Consider the following 17,436-nt stretch of genomic DNA (forward strand, 5'->3'; position numbering starts at 1 on the left):
GCCAGAGAAGGGTGGAGATTGTGGGAAACAAGCAGATGGGAATGTGTATTTAAATAAATTTTAAATAAATTAGAAAAAAAAAAAAAAAGTGGTTCTCCAGCAAGAATGGAAAAACAGGTAGGTATAAACTTTATTTTCTTTTTAAGTATATTTAAAAGTCCTACATGTCTGCATGACAATGCAGCACTACAGAAAAAACAACTCATTACAGCTAGCGTGCCTTAGTCATGGATGTTAAGGCACGCTAGCCGGAACGTGTGGTTTTCTGTAGTGCTGCACTGTGTCAGGCAGACATGTAGGACTTTAAAATAAACGAACTTTATACCTGCCTGTTTTTCCATCATCGCTGGAGACCCACTTTTTCTACATGATTATGTCTGCCTGGAGTAGTGAGGCTCCGTGCAGTGTACCAGCTGACAAGGTGCTTCAGATTGTGGAGAGCTGACTCTCCCTTGTTCCCTCTCCCTCTTCATTATTTAAAGGGAACCTATCACCCCGTTTTTTTCGGTATGAGATAAAAATACTGTTAAATATGGCCTGAGCTGTGCATTACAATAGTGTAGTTTGTGGACCCCGATTCCCCACCTATGCTGCCGAAATACGTTACCAAAGTAGTCATTTTCGCCTGTCAATCAGGCTGGTCAGGTCGGATGGGCGTGGCTTCTTCCCCCAGATATTGCGTAGTTTTCCGTTGGTGGCGTAGTGGTGTGCGCATGTCCAACGTCCCCAATCCTGCACGGGGGGGTGAAAATAGCAGCGATGTCCGTTATTCCATTGGTGGTCGGTGGGCGCGGCCATCTTCCTTTGGCCGCGGCTTCAGGAAAATGGCCGCGGGATGCCGCGCGTGCGCAGATGGAGATCGCGGCGGCCATTTTCCTGAAGCCGCGGCCAGCAGAGCGCCGCTTCTGCGCACGCGCGGCCAAAGGAAGATGGCCGCGCCCACCGACCACCAATGGAATAACGGACATCGCTGCTATTTTCACCCCCCCGTGCAGGATTGGGGACGTTGGACATGCGCACACCACTACGCCACCAACGGAAAGCTACGCAATATCTGGGGGAAGAAGCCACGCCCATCCGACCTGACCAGCCTGATTGACAGGCGAAAATGACTACTTTGGTAACGTATTTCGGCAGCATAGGTGGGGAATCGGGGTCCACAAACTACACTATTGTAATGCACAGCTCAGGCCCTATTTAACAGTATTTTTATCTCATACCGAAAAAAACGGGGTGATAGGTTCCCTTTAAATGACTGGGTCTGCTGTGAGGCAGTCAGCACTTGTACTTTGTTTCCACAGTCATTCTGTGCTGACAGTTAAAACAAAGTACAGGTGCCCTGTGTACCATGGCGAGGCCAAACATATACACCTTCCCACCTGCTTGTTTTCCCTCTATCTCCACCCTTCTCTTTGATTGACAGTTTTGGCTTCATACAGCCAGAGAAAAGATGAGATGGAAGGAAAACAAGCAGGTGGGGAGAAGCAATTAAATAATTGGCTCCGCCATAAAGCAAATAGTGCCTGTACTTCTGTGCCAACAAAGTCCCTTTAACTTTTTTGACCACTCTTGACAAACAACAAATATTAGTGACCAGAAGGCTGCTGCCAATGTTAAATCGGCCAAGATTCCTTGAGAAAGCTGTCAGATGCTGGGGCCTGGCTATACATGATGTTTGCGGCAGTCAATAACAGCCAAAGGTGCCCTACTAAGATGTAGAAGTGTGTTATACAACTGCTTGTTATATTAGCTCTTTCAAGCTAATTAAAAGTTGCTCTTATTTCATTGTTTTTTACAAATTTTGCTTATGACCCTACTTAGTACATTTACAGTAGTAATCAAAAATGTAAATCCCCCATTGCTAAACAAATGATGTGTGTCTAACATTGGGTTTTAAAGATGGGACACAGAATTGTACAACCAACACTGCAACAAAACTGACCTTTAATATCAATCAACTGATCTTCACTCAATGGTTGATTAGTTACTGGATCGGTCCCATTTTCCGCCAGATATTTCTCAATGAGACGCCTATCAAAGACATGACCCGATAGTGGAGAGATACAAGGACGATCTGTAACCTCATTACTGACTATAAAGAGAAAAAGAAAAAGAAAAAAATAAAGTTTAAAATAGAAATATTTATACATACACAAATATATCTCAGGAAGAGGCATTTGAAGCCGTCAATAGTCATAGTCACCCCATTTTTCGCCTATAAGCTAAGGCCACCGCCATCAGGGGCTTATCTACAGTATTCTGTAATGCTGTAGATAAGCCCCCGATGTAACCTGAAAGATAACAAAAACAAGTTAAGGCTGAGTCACACATAACGATATCGTTAACGATATTGTTGCAACGTCACGCTTTTGGTGACGTAGCAACGATCCCGCTAACGATCTTGTTATGTGTGAGAGCGACCAACGATCAGGCCCCTGCTGGGAGATCGTTGGTCGTTGGGGAATGATCAGGACCATTTTTTGGTCGCTGATCACCCGCTGTCATCGCTGGATCGGCGTGTGTGACGCCGATCCAGCGATGTGTTCACTTGTAACCAGGGTAAATATCGGGTTACTAAGCACAGGGCCGCGCTTAGTAACCCGATATTTACCCTGGTTACCATTGTAAAAGTAAAAAAAAAAACAAAAAAAACAGTACATACTCACATTCTGATGTCCGTCACGTCCCCCGGCGTCCACAGGGTTAAAACTGCTTTCGGCAGGAGCGCTGCTGCCGAGAGCTTCCCTGCACTGACTGTCAGCGCCGGCCCTAAACCAGAGCACAGCGGTGACGTCACCGCTGTTACTGCCGGCGCTGACACATTCAGTGCAGGGGCAGGGAAGCTCTCGGCAGCAGCGCGTGCATTAGCAGCAGTTATAACCCTGTGGACGCCGGCGTGGGACGTGACAGACATCAGAATGTGAGTATGTAGTGTTTTTTTTTTTTTTACTTTTACAATGGTAACCAGGGTAAATATCGGGTTACTAAGCGCGGCCCTGCACTTAGTAACCCGATGTTTACCCTGGTTCTGCAGGGGGGCTTCGGCATCGTTGAAGACAGTTTCAACGATGCCGAAGTCGTTCCCCTGATCGTTGGTCGCTGGAGAGAGCTGTCTGTGTGACAGCTCCCCAGCGACCACACAACGACTTACCAACGATCACGGCCAGGTCGTATCGCTGGTCGTGATCGTTGGTAAGTCGTTTAGTGTGACTCCAGCTTTAGACTATACTCACCCAGGGGCGGTCCCATGGGCGTCGCGGTCCGGGTCCAGCGCCTCCCATCTTCATGCAATGACATCCTCTTTGCTTCCTGCTGCGGCTCCGGCGCAGGTGTACTTTGTCTGCCCTGTTGAGGGCAAAGCAAAGTACTGCAGTGCGCAGGTGCCGGGAAAGGTCAGAGAGGGCCGGCGCCTGCGCACTGCAGTACTTTGCTTTGCCCTCAACAGGGCAAAGTACGCCTGTGCCGGAGCCGCAGCGCGAAGACAAGAAGAGGACGTCATCATATGAAGATAGTAGCTGCCAGACCGCCACGCCCATCGGACCCGGACCGCAGCGGGACCGCCCCTGGGTGAGTATAATCTAACCTCATTCTCATCTTTCAGGATACATCAGGGGCTTATCTACAGCATTACAGAATGCTGTAGATAAGCCCCTGATGCCGGTGGCCGCAGCTCATCTTTGATTTTTGGGGTGACGGGTTCCCTTTCAATCTGCCATCAACAACCATAGAGGTCTCCAGGAGACCTCTGATTGTCATGCTGATGCACCGCTGACATACATACAAATACAGACAATTGAATTGTGCGTTGATGGGTTTAAAAAAAAATTAAATAATTAATTATTTAATGATTAGAACATACTGTCTAGCCCTTCTGGCAGGAATCTAAAGTGTGTGGCTAGCTCAAAGGAGTTGTCTAACAATAGACAATTATGGTATATCTATACATTATACCACAAATGTATAAAGCACCACTCCAGCGTTTTTTTATTAGTGTTGGAGTGGCGCTACCAATGTAAGGCCCCTGTATTTAGTCTTATACTTACCAGCAGCCATTTTCTGCTCTCGGCTCCTGTCTTCAGCAGGTTGTGATCTGCCGAATCGCTGCAGTGTTTGCTGGAGTGAACCAAAGTCACTTTTCAATGCAATTCTATGAAAGTCTTGTTGTGATAGATAACATGTAGAGCTTGTGAACATTACCTCCGACTTCATCAGTAAGAAGTTGCAGTCACAAGATGGTGTTGCCAGATAGGGTCAGTGATGACAGTGCGTGGCGAGTATAAGATTAGGTGCAGGGAGCTTACATTAGTAGCACCACTCCATTGCTAAATTAAAGCTCCAAGCATGTTTAGTTTAATAGATGAAGATGACCTTCATCTCCAGAACAAGGCACCCTCAATCCCCCATAATGACTGCGAGTACCCTGCAGCGATAACAGGAGGTCCCCCATCCTCGCTCTACTATGGAAGTTTTGACTGCAGTAATGCGGTATGATCAGCAGTAATCAGAATTAAAAATAGCAGTGAATGGAGAGAGTTGAGGAACATGTAGCTCTTCTGTCACTACCAGTCACAACAGCAGTCAGAAGGGGAATCAGGGGTGACCCACTTCCTGAAGTTAGAGATGCATCTCATCGCTAGGACCCTCACCTATAAACAGTTGTGGATCATAATAATAAAAAAAAAAAAAGTTACACTTTTAAGTATATTAAAGCTGAGCGTAAACACAAGATATTTATCTGCACATCATTGGCAGATCAGGCTAAATTTTACAAGATCTGAAAAAACTAAACATCTGTGGATATCGGAAACTTAAAAAAGAACCCGTCAGGTCCCGATTCCCTTTGCAAGTTAAACGGAGCATGTTAGGGGTGGTAGTCAGCATCCAGAGTACACGTTTGTCACAGGTTTCAGACAATGAAGATAGAAAACAATGCTAGAATAGTGCTACTCCTTTCTAGTCTTCAGCAGTCATGGCTGCAATTCTGCCCACGGTGCGGTTCATTGACATCCCCCATCAGCACCATTAAAGGGAAAGCAGGATATCAATCAAAGGGACAGTGCGCATGACCTGTCAGTGCTGCAGCCGCAAGGACCGGTGACAGTATCTGCACCGCTAACACGCTCTACCTTTACGGACATAGGGCAACTAGACCTGGCAGGTCTTTCCACTATGAACTATCCCTAAAAAGTGGTGATCACTATTAGGCGGTGGTGTGGAGGGGGTCAGCGGTTACCTGTGCCAGCAGGATGTGAACAGTGTGATAGAGAGGAACATGCAGCACTACCAAATATTGGACGTGGGTGCACAGATCCTGGCAACCACCGGAGCGTGACAAAACTGCCATGTTCCTGGGTGAGCAGATGGCACTGCCAGAGATAGCAGATAGTTATCACCTTTCCTAAGGACAGCTCAGCAATATGAAACTACTAGTCCTGCTGTGCAGTGTGCTCCATCACCGGCAGCAGAGACAACACTGCAGCTCAGAGGCTGACAGGTGCTGCGGGGGAGCACATACACCCACCGGGCTGTGCACCCCAAATACAGGAACTCCTCAAGGAGCGCAGGTAACGGACCAACAAGAGCAGAGACCTCCTGCGGAACACCAGTGGGGTAACTGCACACGGAGGCAGCAGGATAGGGGGCGCTACACGGAGGCCACTTACTAAAGCACGTGAGAGACATGGTGCTCCGCTCCTCGCCGCGCTCTTATGGCCGCTCTCCTTCCGACAGGCAAAAAGAATAGGAAACTGTGCCGCCAAATAGCACGAAGCCACCGTGCTCGCGTCTTCCGCTTCCGCTCCAAAGCCGAGAACTTCCGAGTTAGGGTAGGTGGCAGCATGTGTGGGCTCCTGATAGGTATGACGTCACGTGTCTCGGCGGTCATGTGGCAGGCTGAGGAGGACTAACAGGAAGGCTGCTTCTAGAGTGGAGTGGCTTCTGGGATGGTCTCCTTCCAGCAGCTCCACTGTAGACGGCTCCTCACTGGTGAGGTGACAGGAGCTGCTGCAGTGAGGTCCTCACAGCAACCACGCTTATATAGTAGACTCTCTGGTGAGGTCCTCACAGGAACCACTCTTATCTAGAAGAGTCACTGGTGAGGTTCTCACAGGAACTGCTCTTATCTAGAAGGCTCACTGGTGAGGTCCTCACAGGAACTGCTCTTATCTAGAAGGCTCACTGGTGAGGTCCTCACAGCAACCACTCTTATCTAGAAGAGTCACTGGTGAGGTTCTCACAGGAACTGCTCTTATCTAGAAGGCTCACTGGTGAGGTCCTCACAGCAACCACTCTTATCTAGAAGAGTCACTGGTGAGGTTCTCACAGGAACTGCTCTTATCTAGAAGGCTCACTGGTGAGGTCCTCACAGCAACCACTCTTATATAGACGGCTCACTGGTGAGCTCCTCACAGGAACTGCTCTTATCTAGAAGGCTCACTGGTGAGGTCCTCACAGCAACCACTCTTATCTAGAAGAGTCACTGGTGAGGTCCTCACAGCAACCACTCTTATCTAGAAGAGTCACTGGTGAGGTTCTCACAGGAACTGCTCTTATCTAGAAGGCTCACTGGTGAGCTCCTCACAGGAACCACTCTTATATAGACAGCTCACTGGTGAGGCCCTCACAGGAACCACTCTTATATAGACGGCTCACTGGTGAGGTCCTCACAGGAACTGCTCTTATCTAGAAGGCTCATTGGTGAGGTCCTCACAGGAACTGCTCTTATCTAGAAGGCTCACTGGTGAGGTCCTCACAGCAACCACTCTTATCTAGAAGGCTCACTGGTGAGGTCCTCACAGCAACCACTCTTATCTAGAAGAGTCGCTGGTGAGGGTCTCACAGGAACCACTCTTATATAGACGGCTCACTGGTGAGCTCCTCACAGCAACCACTCTTATCTAGAAGAGTCACTGGTGAGGTTCTCACAGGAACTGCTCTTATCTAGAAGGCTCACTGGTGAGCTCCTCACAGGAACCACTCTTATATAGACAGCTCACTGGTGAGGCCCTCACAGGAACCACTCATATAGACGGCTCACTGGTGAGGTCCTCACAGGAACCACTCTTATCTAGAAGAGTCACTGGTGAGGTTCTCACAGGAACTGCTCTTATCTAGAAGGCTCATTGGTGAGGTCCTCACAGCAACCACTCTTATATAGACGGCTCACTGGTGAGGTCCTCACAGGAACTGCTCTTATCTAGAAGGCTCACTGGTGAGGTCTGTTGTGAATTCCGTTCTCGGGCTCCCTCCTGTGGTCATGAGCGGTATTGTGTGAGTTTGTTCTGGGGCTCCCTCTGGTGGCCTTTAGCGATATGGCTGGTCTTGGCTGGGCTCAGCTTCTTCATTTCCTGCTGTGCTGGGACTATTTAATTCACCTGGCCCTTCATTTGTTGCCTGCTGTCGGTGTATTCAGTCCTGTTTCTGAGAGCTCCTGAATATTCCTTGTGACCAGTCTCCTGCTGGAGAAGTTAAGTTTTTTTGCTCATTATTTCCTTGAAAACGTTTCTCTGTATATGATGAGTTCAGTCCAGCTTGCTTATATGTGATCTTGCGCTTGCTGGTTAGTTCTGGGGTGCAGAGTGCGCCCCTCACATCGTGAGTCGGTGTGAGGGTTCTTGTATTCTCTGTGTGGTTTATTTTTGATAGTTTTTGTACTGACCGCACAGACGCCTATCTATTTTCAGTCTATCTAGTGTTAGCGGGCCTCATTTGCTAAACCTGTTTCATTTCTACGTTTGTCTTTTCCCCTTAACTCACCGTTATTATTTGTGGGGGGCTGACTAAATCTTTGGGGTTATTTCTCTGAGGCAAGTGAGGTCTTTGCTTTCTCTCTAGGGGTAGTCAGTTTCTCAGGCTGTGAACGTGGCGTCTAGGATTTTAGGAACGCTCCACGGCTGCCTTTAGTGTTTGTGGATAGGATCAGGATTGCGGTCAGTATAGTTTCCACCTCCCCAGAACTGGTCCTATATTCTGGTCACATGTGTCAGGTCAGTTTTGAGATCCTACCACCGGATCATAACAGGGGTCCTCGCAGCAACCACTCTTATCTAGAAGAGTCACTGGTGAGGTTCTCACAGGAACTGCTCTTATCTAGAAGGCTCACTGGTGAGCTCCTCACAGGAACCACTCTTATATAGACAGCTCACTGGTGAGGTCCTCACAGGAACCACTCTTATCTAGAAGAGTCACTGGTGAGGTTCTCACAGGAACTGCTCTTATCTAGAAGGCTCACTGGTGAGGTCCTCACAGGAACCACTCATATAGACGGCTCACTGGTGAGGTCCTCACAGGAACCACTCTTATCTAGAAGACTCACTGGTGAGCTCCTCACAGGAACCACTCTTATCTAGAAGACTCACTGGTGAGGTCCTCACAGGACCACTCTTATATAGACAGCTCACTGGTGAGGTCCTCACAGGAACAACTCTTTATAGACAGCTCCCTGGTGAACTCTTCACAGGAACCACTCATATAGATGGCTCACTGATGAGCTCCTCACAGGAACCACTCTTATCTAGATGGCTCACTGGTGAGGTCCTCACAGGAACGACTCTTATATAGACGTCTCACTGCTGAGCTCCTCACAGGACCACTCTTATCTAGACGGCTCACTGGTGAGCTCCTCACAGGACCACTCTTATATAGACAGCTCACTGGTGAGCTCCTCACTGGAACCACTCATATAGATGGCTCACTGGTGAGCTCCTCACAGGACCACTCTTATATAGACGGCTCACTGGTGAGCTCCTCACTGGAACCACTCTTATCTAGATGGCTCACTGGTGAGGTCCTCACAGGAACCACTCTTATATAGATGGCTCACTGCTGAGCTCCTCACAGGACCACTCTTATCTAGATGGCTCACTGGTGAGCTCCTCACAGGACCACTCTTATATAGACGGCTCACTGGTGAGCTCCTCACTGGAACCACTCTTTATAGACGGCTCCCTGGTGAACTCTTCACAGGAACCACTAATATAGACGGCTCACTGGTGAGCTCCTCACAGGACCACTCTTATCGAGATGGCTCACTGGTGAGGTCCTCACAGGAACTACTCATATAGACGGCTCACTGGTAAGCTCCTCACAATAACCACTCTTATATAGACGGCTCACTGGTGAGGTCCTCACAGGAACCACTCTTATCTAGACGGCTCACTGGTGAGGTCCTCACAGGAAGTACTTTTATATAGACTGCTCACTGGTGAGGCCCTCACAGGAACTACTTTTATCTAGACGGCTCACTGGTGGCCCTCACAGGAACCACTCTTATCTAGACGGCTCACTGGTGAGGTCCTCACAGGAACCACTCTTATCTAGATGGCTCACTGGTAATGTCCTCACAGGAGCTTCTCTTAACTAGACGGCTCACTGGTGAGGTCCTCAGAGGAACCACTCCAATGTAGACGGCTCACTGGTGAGGTGACCAGAGCTGCTGGAGAGAGGACTCACAGGAACCACTCTTACCTAGATGGCTGACAGCATTGTCAGAGCTAACCATCTTAGTAGCCAAAACCGTGTAGAGGTCATTCATCTGTGCCCACTCGCAAGCGTAATTTGCACCACTTCCGGACTGCATTTGCCCAGGCTATGCAAAAGGACATACTGCATCAGGGATCGTCGTGGCTCCAACATGTGCAGAGTGGAATTACACAGGGTCGGCACGTCGCATATCAAATGGTTAACCGGTAGGCCGAAAGACCTCTGTAGTAATGAAAGTCTATGACCTGCAGGGTGTGATTGTCAGAAGTGAGCACATGGTGTTGTCGCAGGTCTCGACCTACTCTCTGATGAGTCCACTGTAGAGATGACGTCACGGCACCGGAGAGACATGACACAGTACACCAGGGCTGTATCTGAAATATCTCTAGTTTATTTAAGCTTACACACACTTTTTATGCATTCTTGTGTTGGAGGCGGATTCTCCATATTTTGGCTAAGCGTCGGAGTGTATTACTCCCTTGACTCCCTATGGTTTCGCAAACACATTTTTACACAGTACATTATTCGTTATTTTACCAAGGACATTCCCTGCTACAATTAGTTCTTATGAATCAGCGATAACAGCACAATGAAGAATAGTGAATTATGTCTTATTTTGCTGACCTTAGGTAACACTTATACAAAATGGAGGCAAGCAAAATAAAATGGATTCTGCTCTAACATTCCCCCATTTTATTCACTATTCTGAATGAGCTGTACTGTTTCCTGGCTGTAGGATTTGTTAGTATATATCATCATCAGCTGTGTGAGTGCAGAATTTCCCAGCGCGTACTACACCAAGGACAGAAAATACAGAGAAAACTGGAACGCAGCTACGAGCCCCCTCCATCAGGTATTTTAGAAATTTCACACAGAAACGGAATACAGCAGTTCTCAGACTTAATTTCTACAAAACCTTCATCAAACAAATTCAAAGTCGTCTTCTTCTACGGAAACTGATTATCTAGCAGGGAGACCCTCTGTCCCAAATTTTTAACTGTTTGCTTTCCCGACACATTAATCTCAGTCACTTTCTCAGTTCCTTCTTGCACCACAAAACATCCAGTTTTTTGTCATAGTAATAGACAACTTTCCTTTTTTCAACGTGACAAAAACAATCAGAATTCACTTCCTCTGTTGATCCTCAATTTGCTATATATCAACCACTCAACTTGAAGCAGGTAAATCTTTTACCAATCTTTCAATCACACTGATAACCAAATAATCACTTACAAGTTTCCTTCTAAAACTAGGCACCATATTTCACCTTCAACTTCCAACTTCAACTTACAATATTTCTTTCTACTGCAAAACAATATTGTTGCTTTAAACAAAACACAGATCTCCCTGCACATACAGAGATACACTTAAAAAAAAAAAAAAACTATTTTGAACACTATATATGCAATAAGGACAATCGCAACTATATGCAATAAGCTTTGTAAAATCCCAGCTACCCAGCCCCCGATCCCCTTAAACCAATTGGCTGGGTTTAGGAAAGAGAAAGTATCTGACCACCAGCTGTCCGACAGTAGTGTTCCACAACTGAACATTGTTCGTGGCATTGTTGGCAAGTGTGTCAGAACAATCAGTCCAGGCAAGCAGTTCCTCAGGTGACACAGGGATAGCTAGGAAGGGGATACTTGTGGCTGACGTTGGTGAATGCGTACAGATCCAACTAGGTTTTCCTTCGAGCTTGACAGCTATGGCTGTGGTCAGGAGTACTTGGTATAGTCCGTCAAATCTTGGATCCAGGCTCTTCCGGACGTGCCGCTTTATCACTACCCAGTCTCCTGGCTCCAAGGGATGGTGTCCAGGAACCTTGTCTGGGTCTGGAAGAGAACTGAAGACAGTTAAATGCACTTTAGCAAGGTGTCCATGTAAGGCCTGCACATAGCTAGTCAAGTCCTGGTACTTGAGTTGCAACTGTTGTGGAAAGAAACATCCAAGATTGGGGCTCCTGCCAAACAGAATCTCATACGGTGACAGTCCTGTCTTCCTGTTTGGGGTATATCTTACTGAAAACAAAGCTAGAGGAAGGCATTCTGTCCATGGTTTACCAGTCTCTGCCATTGCCTTCTGGATTTTAAGCTTAAAACTTCCATTTAGTCTCTCCACTTTTCCACTGCTCTGTGGATGGTATGGAGTATGCAATGCTTGACTTACCCCCAGTGCTGCCATTACCTCTGACATGATCTCTCCAGTAAAATGGGAACCCCGATCGCTTTCAATGACTTCAGGAACTCCATACCTGCATATGATCTCAGCCATCAGTTTCTTCGCCGTTATCTTAGCCGTAGCTTTGGCAACTGGGTAGGCTTCTGGCCAACCTGAAAATAAATCAATGCAGACCAACACATACTCATACGTCCCTACCCTGGGTAACTGAATATAATCAATCTGCAGTCTCTGGAATGGATAAAGGGGCCGGGGAGTGTGTTTGGATGGAGTTTTCACTGTCCTACCCTGATTATGTGTGGCACATATCATGCAGCTCTGTACCTGCCTTTCTGCGCAGGTGGAAAACCCGGGGGCAATCCATTGTTTCTGTAGGGTGTCACACATGGCCGTCTTCGAGTGGTGCACATTCTCGTGCAGAACCTGTGCCATCATTGGGTACAGTACCTGTGGTAGGCAGACCTTTTCACCCCTCCCCCATAGCCCAGTGACGGTATCAGAGCAAGCCCCTATCTCTTGCCACCTATTTTTCTCCTCCTTACTTGCCTGTTCTTGTAACCGGGCTAAGATGTCTTTTGACACAAGTGGAGATGGTGGGGTGTCTAGGTGATGTACTTTAGAGGCTACAGGAGTGCTTGCTGCTTTCTTGGCAGCCTGGTCTGCCAGTGCGTTACCCTTTGCCTGTCCATCAGTGCCTTCGGTATGTGCCTTTACCTTTATGATGCCTGCTTGGGTGGGAAGCTGTAGTGCATTCATAAGTTGCTGGACTGCCTCAGCATGTTTAATGGGGTGGCCATTTGCTGTCAGGAAAGCCCTGGCTCTCCAGATAGGCCCATAATCGTGTGCAATGCCAAAGGCATACCTGGAATCAGTGTAGATATTTACAGTCTTACCTTCTGCTAGTTTGCACGCTTCTGTGAGCGCCTTGAGCTCTGCTTCTTGTGCAGACATATGAGCTGGCATTGACTCTGCCTTGATTACCTCATGTTCTGAGACCACAGCATACCCGGTACAGAAGCGTCCTTGGTCATCTTGGTGACGGGATCCATCTACAAAAAGCTCAAAATCAGCATTAGAATAGGCACACTAGAGACAGTAGGGAAACCAGCTGTTTCCTGAGACATCAATTCTAGACAATCATGTGGTTTGGAAACCTGATCTTGTTCCTCTGGATCCATTCTAGAAAGAAAAAGAGTCTCCTTTTCCATGTCACCTACCCCTCCCCCATTTGGATCCATAGGAACTGGAAGAAGAGTAGCGGGGTTTAGGACAGTGCACCTTTTCAAAGTCACATTAGTAGGCATGAGAATAGCACACTGAAGTCGCGGCTGTCTGGCCATGGACAGGTGGCTAGGTTGTACTCGGTTAAGGATACTATGTACATCGTGTGGGGTATGGACCATCAGTGGGTGATCCAAAACAATCTCTGAAGACTTGTGTAGCAACAGCTGGACAGACAACACAGCCCGAACACAGGAGGGGCTTTCTCTTGCCACTTTATCCAGGCGGCCGCTGTAAGAAGCGACAGGTCTCTGTTTGTCTCCATGAAGCTGAGTCAGCACACCCGTAGCATGTCCTGCATTTTCTTGAAGAAAAAGGTTAAAAGGAAGGGCATAATTGGGGATGCCCAAAGTTGGAGAAGAAACAATGCATAATTTCAGAGAGTAAAAACAGTCAAATGCCTCTGGTGTAAGACAGAAGGGGACAGGTTGCATACGGTCATATACTGTAGAGGTTGCATTAAGATGGAGGCAGACCGAATCTATGGACGACTGTAGGAAGTTAGTCCTAGAAACACACGGAGGCCCTGCAAATTCCGTGGGGGCTGCATGTCCATGATAGCCTGTTTTCGCTCAGGGGTGAGATGCTTTTTCCCTGGAGAGAGACAATGTCCTAGAAACACAACAGTACTTAAGCAAAACTGTAATTTTTGTTTGGATACCTTACACCCCTGTTCATAGAGGAAAAAGAGTAAAGAGATTGTGGCCATTTTACACAGAGAACGAGAAGGAGCACACAGCAATAGGTCATCAACATACTGAATGAGAACTGCTCCTTTAACATGCCAGCCTTGTGATACTGACAAACTAGGTGCAATGGAACACTGAAAAAGGCATTTGCTAAGTCAATCACTGAAAAACAAATACTGTTAACAGGTATGTGTGCCAACAAGGTGTGAGGGTTAGGAACCAAGGGAGCAAGCAGTTCTGTTGCGGCATTGACTGCTCTGAGGTCATGGACCATTCTATAATTCACCGGCTCCCCAGGCCTAACCTTCTCCTTTACTGGATACAGGGGAGTGTTGCAAGCGGACTGTGTAGGCACAACAACCCCTGATTCCAGCAATTTTTGTAACTGTGCGTCTATTGCAGCCTCCTGAGCAGCACTCAAGGGGTACTGACGCAATAGGGGTGGTGCTACCCCTGGTTTCAATTTGACTATTATGGGAGGAACTTTGAGTTTTCCCACATCAGTTTTGCCTTTTGCCCACAGATCAGTGGGGAGTTGATCCAGGGCAGGTACAGTGGGCGGATCACTTTCTGCAGTACTTGCAGCTGCATCCAGGGCCATAATCTTGTAGAGGGTACTGGGTTTAAGTTGAGGGGTCATAGTCACTGTTCCGTCATTATGGCAAGTAATAACCGCCTGTAGTTTCCGCAAAAAGTCAGCACCTAGCAAATTACATTGTCCCCTGGGGGCTACCATTAACTGAGTCAGAATGGTCTTCCCACAAATGGAGAGGGGAATGGGTTCTGTCAGTCCCAAGGTTTGGGTCGGCGCATTGAAAGGTGTGGCCATGACAAAGTCGGTGGTGTCACGGAAGGGTAATGGACAGTCTGAAAGCGTAATAACTGAGTTGTCAGCTCCCGTGTTAACCTGAAAGTCAGCTGTAGTTCCTCCTGGCAGGCTCACCTGTACTGTACAGTCGGGGATGGGGGGTAGAGTGACTAGAGGACACAGTTGCAGGCTGTCAGTTACCTATTCGTCGGTCTGGGGGGTAGCAGCGGTGGGAACCTTATCTGGGTATGGGTTTGTGCGACAATCTTTCCTAAAATGTCCTGGTTTCTTACATCCGTAACACAATCTAGGACCCGTAGTGGGTCCTCCACCTCTCTGTGAGGGTCCACTCCTCTGAAAGTGAACCTTAGTTTTCTGCTTCAGCGAGTCCAAACTGACTCCATGTGCAATCTTAGCAAGATCGCCTGGGGGGGCAGGATCTCCAATCTGGTCTACTTGCCATCACCTTCTATCTCACATACTTATCAATCTCTTGCATACATGCATGACTTAACAAATTTGTCGCAGTTCTATCATCTTCACCATAACCCATATCAGACCACCGTTGTTGCAACCTGTAGAAATAATCAATGGGGAGCTCCTTCGGGTCCTGTATACAGTTTTCTAAATGCACCGATACTTCCTCTTGTCTAATCTTACAGGCTTTTTCTAGTGCTTCAACAAAGTCAGACCCTGACTTGGCATTGTTAGGTTCTCCGTCTTGGGGACCATTTCCCCCTGGGTACATTTTAAATGTCTCAGCTGTCAGTCGGGTGGAAGGTGCTTCCCCCAGGGCTGAACGCACTAACTGTTGCATGTCCTGTCTGGTTGCCTGGTAAGTGTGCTGTATCACCCCACACTGTCTGGCAAAAGTCATAGGTCGTTGGTTAATGTCTGGCAGCTGGGCAGTCAAAGACATCTGTTCTGTGGGAGACCATGGCTGATACCTACTAGCAACATGGTAAGTCGGAGGTCCACTGTCAGTTGCACAGTGTGGGTTTTCATGAAGTCATGCCATTTACCTCAATCTAATTCCCCTGAGGGGTGGAAGCCTCCTGTCTTCAAGATCACACTAACCTGCTTCTGGGATTCCTTCCCTTCTGGACTATTCTGTGGACTAATTTTCTAGCACTATGGAACCCTGTACTTAGTTCCCAATTCTATTGCTAGTATACGTGCAGGCTGAAAACTTATCAGATGGACCTTTCCTCCTCACCTAGAGTAGGCTATGTCATCCTGCCTTAGTCCTAAACCTAAACTATAGGTTTACTGTGCTTACAGGTTACTGTATTAGCTTGCTTCCAAGATTGATAACACAGGTATATGAACAGACAAACAACAAACACTCCACAAGCACAACATACAAAGAGTCAATCATTTTAGTCTAACAGTGGAGTCATCAGTAACCACACAATGAGGGTCAATATCTGGGTTCAAGGGTACCTGAGCCGGGCAAAGCCCGTGATCTTACCTGGTCCCGGTCGACTAGAAGCAGGGGAAAACCCGTCCACAAGTGGAATGACGTAGGCAGAATATAATCAGTATTCTCACTCCAGCGCTGTGTGATGCCACTAGTCCCGGGAAGTCCCCTGGTCCATTACTGGAGTCGGCCGGGTCTCAGATGAAGCACTCAGGTCCCTGTTCGGGCACCAGAATTGTTGTCGCAGGTCTCGACCTACTCTCTGATGAGTCCACTGTAGAGATGACGTCACGGCACCGGAGAGACATGACACAGTACACCAGGGCTGTATCTGAAATATCTCTAGTTTATTTAAGCTTACACACACTTTTTATGCATTCTTGTGTTGGAGGCGGATTCTCCATATATTGGCTAAGCGTCGGAGTGTATTACTCCCTTGACTCCCTATGGTTTCGCAAACACATTTTTACACAGTACATTATTCGTTATTTTACCAAGGACATTCCCTGCTACAATTAGTTCTTATGAATCAGCGATAACAGCACAATGAAGAATAGTGAATTATGTCTTATTTTGCTGACCTTAGGTAACACTTATACAAAATGGAGGCAAGCAAAATAAAATGGATTCTGCTCTAACATTGGCAACTGTGCGTTCTCCAGCAGCGCATCCAGGCCGGTATAGTGGCAGAGAAATTGCTGTACCACCAGGTTGAAGACGTGAGCACGTGTGTGAGGTTGCCCCAGCATAGGTCCGCCACCAGATTTGCACCATTATCGCACATGCCCTTCCCTGGCTCAAGGTTCAGTGGAGACAGTCATTTCTCAAACTCAGCCTGAATAGAGGTCCACAACTGTTGAGCTGTGTGACTGCGATCTCCAAGGCATATTCATTTTAACACTGCCTGGTTGCAGTGAGCCCTGGCTGCGCAGTACAAAGGCAGGGGAGATTCTTTTGGCACTGTTAGAACACGTGTCTTATTTAGGGAGAGGTTGAGTGTGCTGGTGGAGGCCCTAGAGGAGGCGGAAGAAGTGTTAGATACAGTGGTTTGTCCCACAACCCTTGGGGATTCCAAGGCTTGTGGAGCAGTCCCTTGCCCGCCTGCCCCCACAGCCACCAGAGTCACCCAGTGCCCAGTCAGCAAGATGTAACGCCCCTGGCCATGTTTGTTCGTCCAGGTGCAGTGGTGAAATGCACCCTGGCAGACATATATTTTTTTCAAGGAACGGGTGATGTCTGCGACATGCTGGTGTAGCGCAGGCACAGCTTTCTTAGAGAAGTAATGGCGACTGGGTAAGTGGTACTGGCGGACTGCAATGGCCATCTTTTCTCTTCGCCACGACATCACCCACTGAGAGAGGGGATCCGCCCTAGCAGGGCCGTTTCTTCAACAGGGCGGGCAGGGCGGCCACACGGGGCGCCGTGGGGCCGGGGGGCGCAGGAGAGGCCTCGGGCCCCGGTGGTCCCCTGCCCGCTGCTGCTGCTGTTTAAGGGCTGTCAGGGGCGCGGATGCCGCGCTCAGTGCTGAGCGCGGGCGCGCCCTGCCCGAACTCAGCTGCAAATCTGACAGCTGAGCGGTC

The 17,436-nt window shown here is 48.0% G+C and overlaps 2 protein-coding genes across 3 annotated transcripts in view; both read right to left on the minus strand.

The window, feature by feature from the left end:
* Nucleotides 1-6,177, minus strand: part of PRPF19 (pre-mRNA processing factor 19) — a 79,151-nt gene extending 72,974 nt beyond the window's left edge. Inside the window, exons 1-2 of the mRNA XM_077250804.1 lie at nucleotides 5,664-6,177; nucleotides 1,943-2,092 (exon numbers count right to left, since the gene is read on the minus strand). Coding sequence (XP_077106919.1) covers nucleotides 1,943-2,092; nucleotides 5,664-5,682 — 169 coding nt within the window. The 5' untranslated portion in view covers nucleotides 5,683-6,177. The remainder of the gene's footprint in view (nucleotides 1-1,942; nucleotides 2,093-5,663) is intronic.
* A 3,748-nt stretch (nucleotides 6,178-9,925) lies between these two features.
* LOC143764818 (uncharacterized) lies at nucleotides 9,926-13,343 on the minus strand. Of its 2 annotated transcripts, none has more exons than XM_077250803.1 (2): nucleotides 11,732-13,343; nucleotides 9,926-11,312 (listed from the first exon to the last, which is right to left on the minus strand). In XM_077250803.1, the coding sequence occupies exons 1-2, from the start codon at nucleotides 12,619-12,621 to the stop codon at nucleotides 11,219-11,221; spliced, it is 984 nt and encodes a 327-aa protein (XP_077106918.1). In that variant the 5' UTR covers nucleotides 12,622-13,343; the 3' UTR covers nucleotides 9,926-11,218. The 2 variants fall into 2 exon arrangements, with proteins under 2 accessions (XP_077106918.1, XP_077106917.1); XM_077250802.1 differs by having other exon boundaries at nucleotides 9,926-11,323; nucleotides 11,732-13,337.
* Nucleotides 13,344-17,436: the final 4,093 nt, after the last annotated feature.

The sequence above is a fragment of the Ranitomeya variabilis genome, chromosome 4, assembly GCF_051348905.1.
Source record: "Ranitomeya variabilis isolate aRanVar5 chromosome 4, aRanVar5.hap1, whole genome shotgun sequence".
Classification (NCBI taxonomy): Eukaryota; Metazoa; Chordata; class Amphibia; order Anura; family Dendrobatidae; genus Ranitomeya; species Ranitomeya variabilis.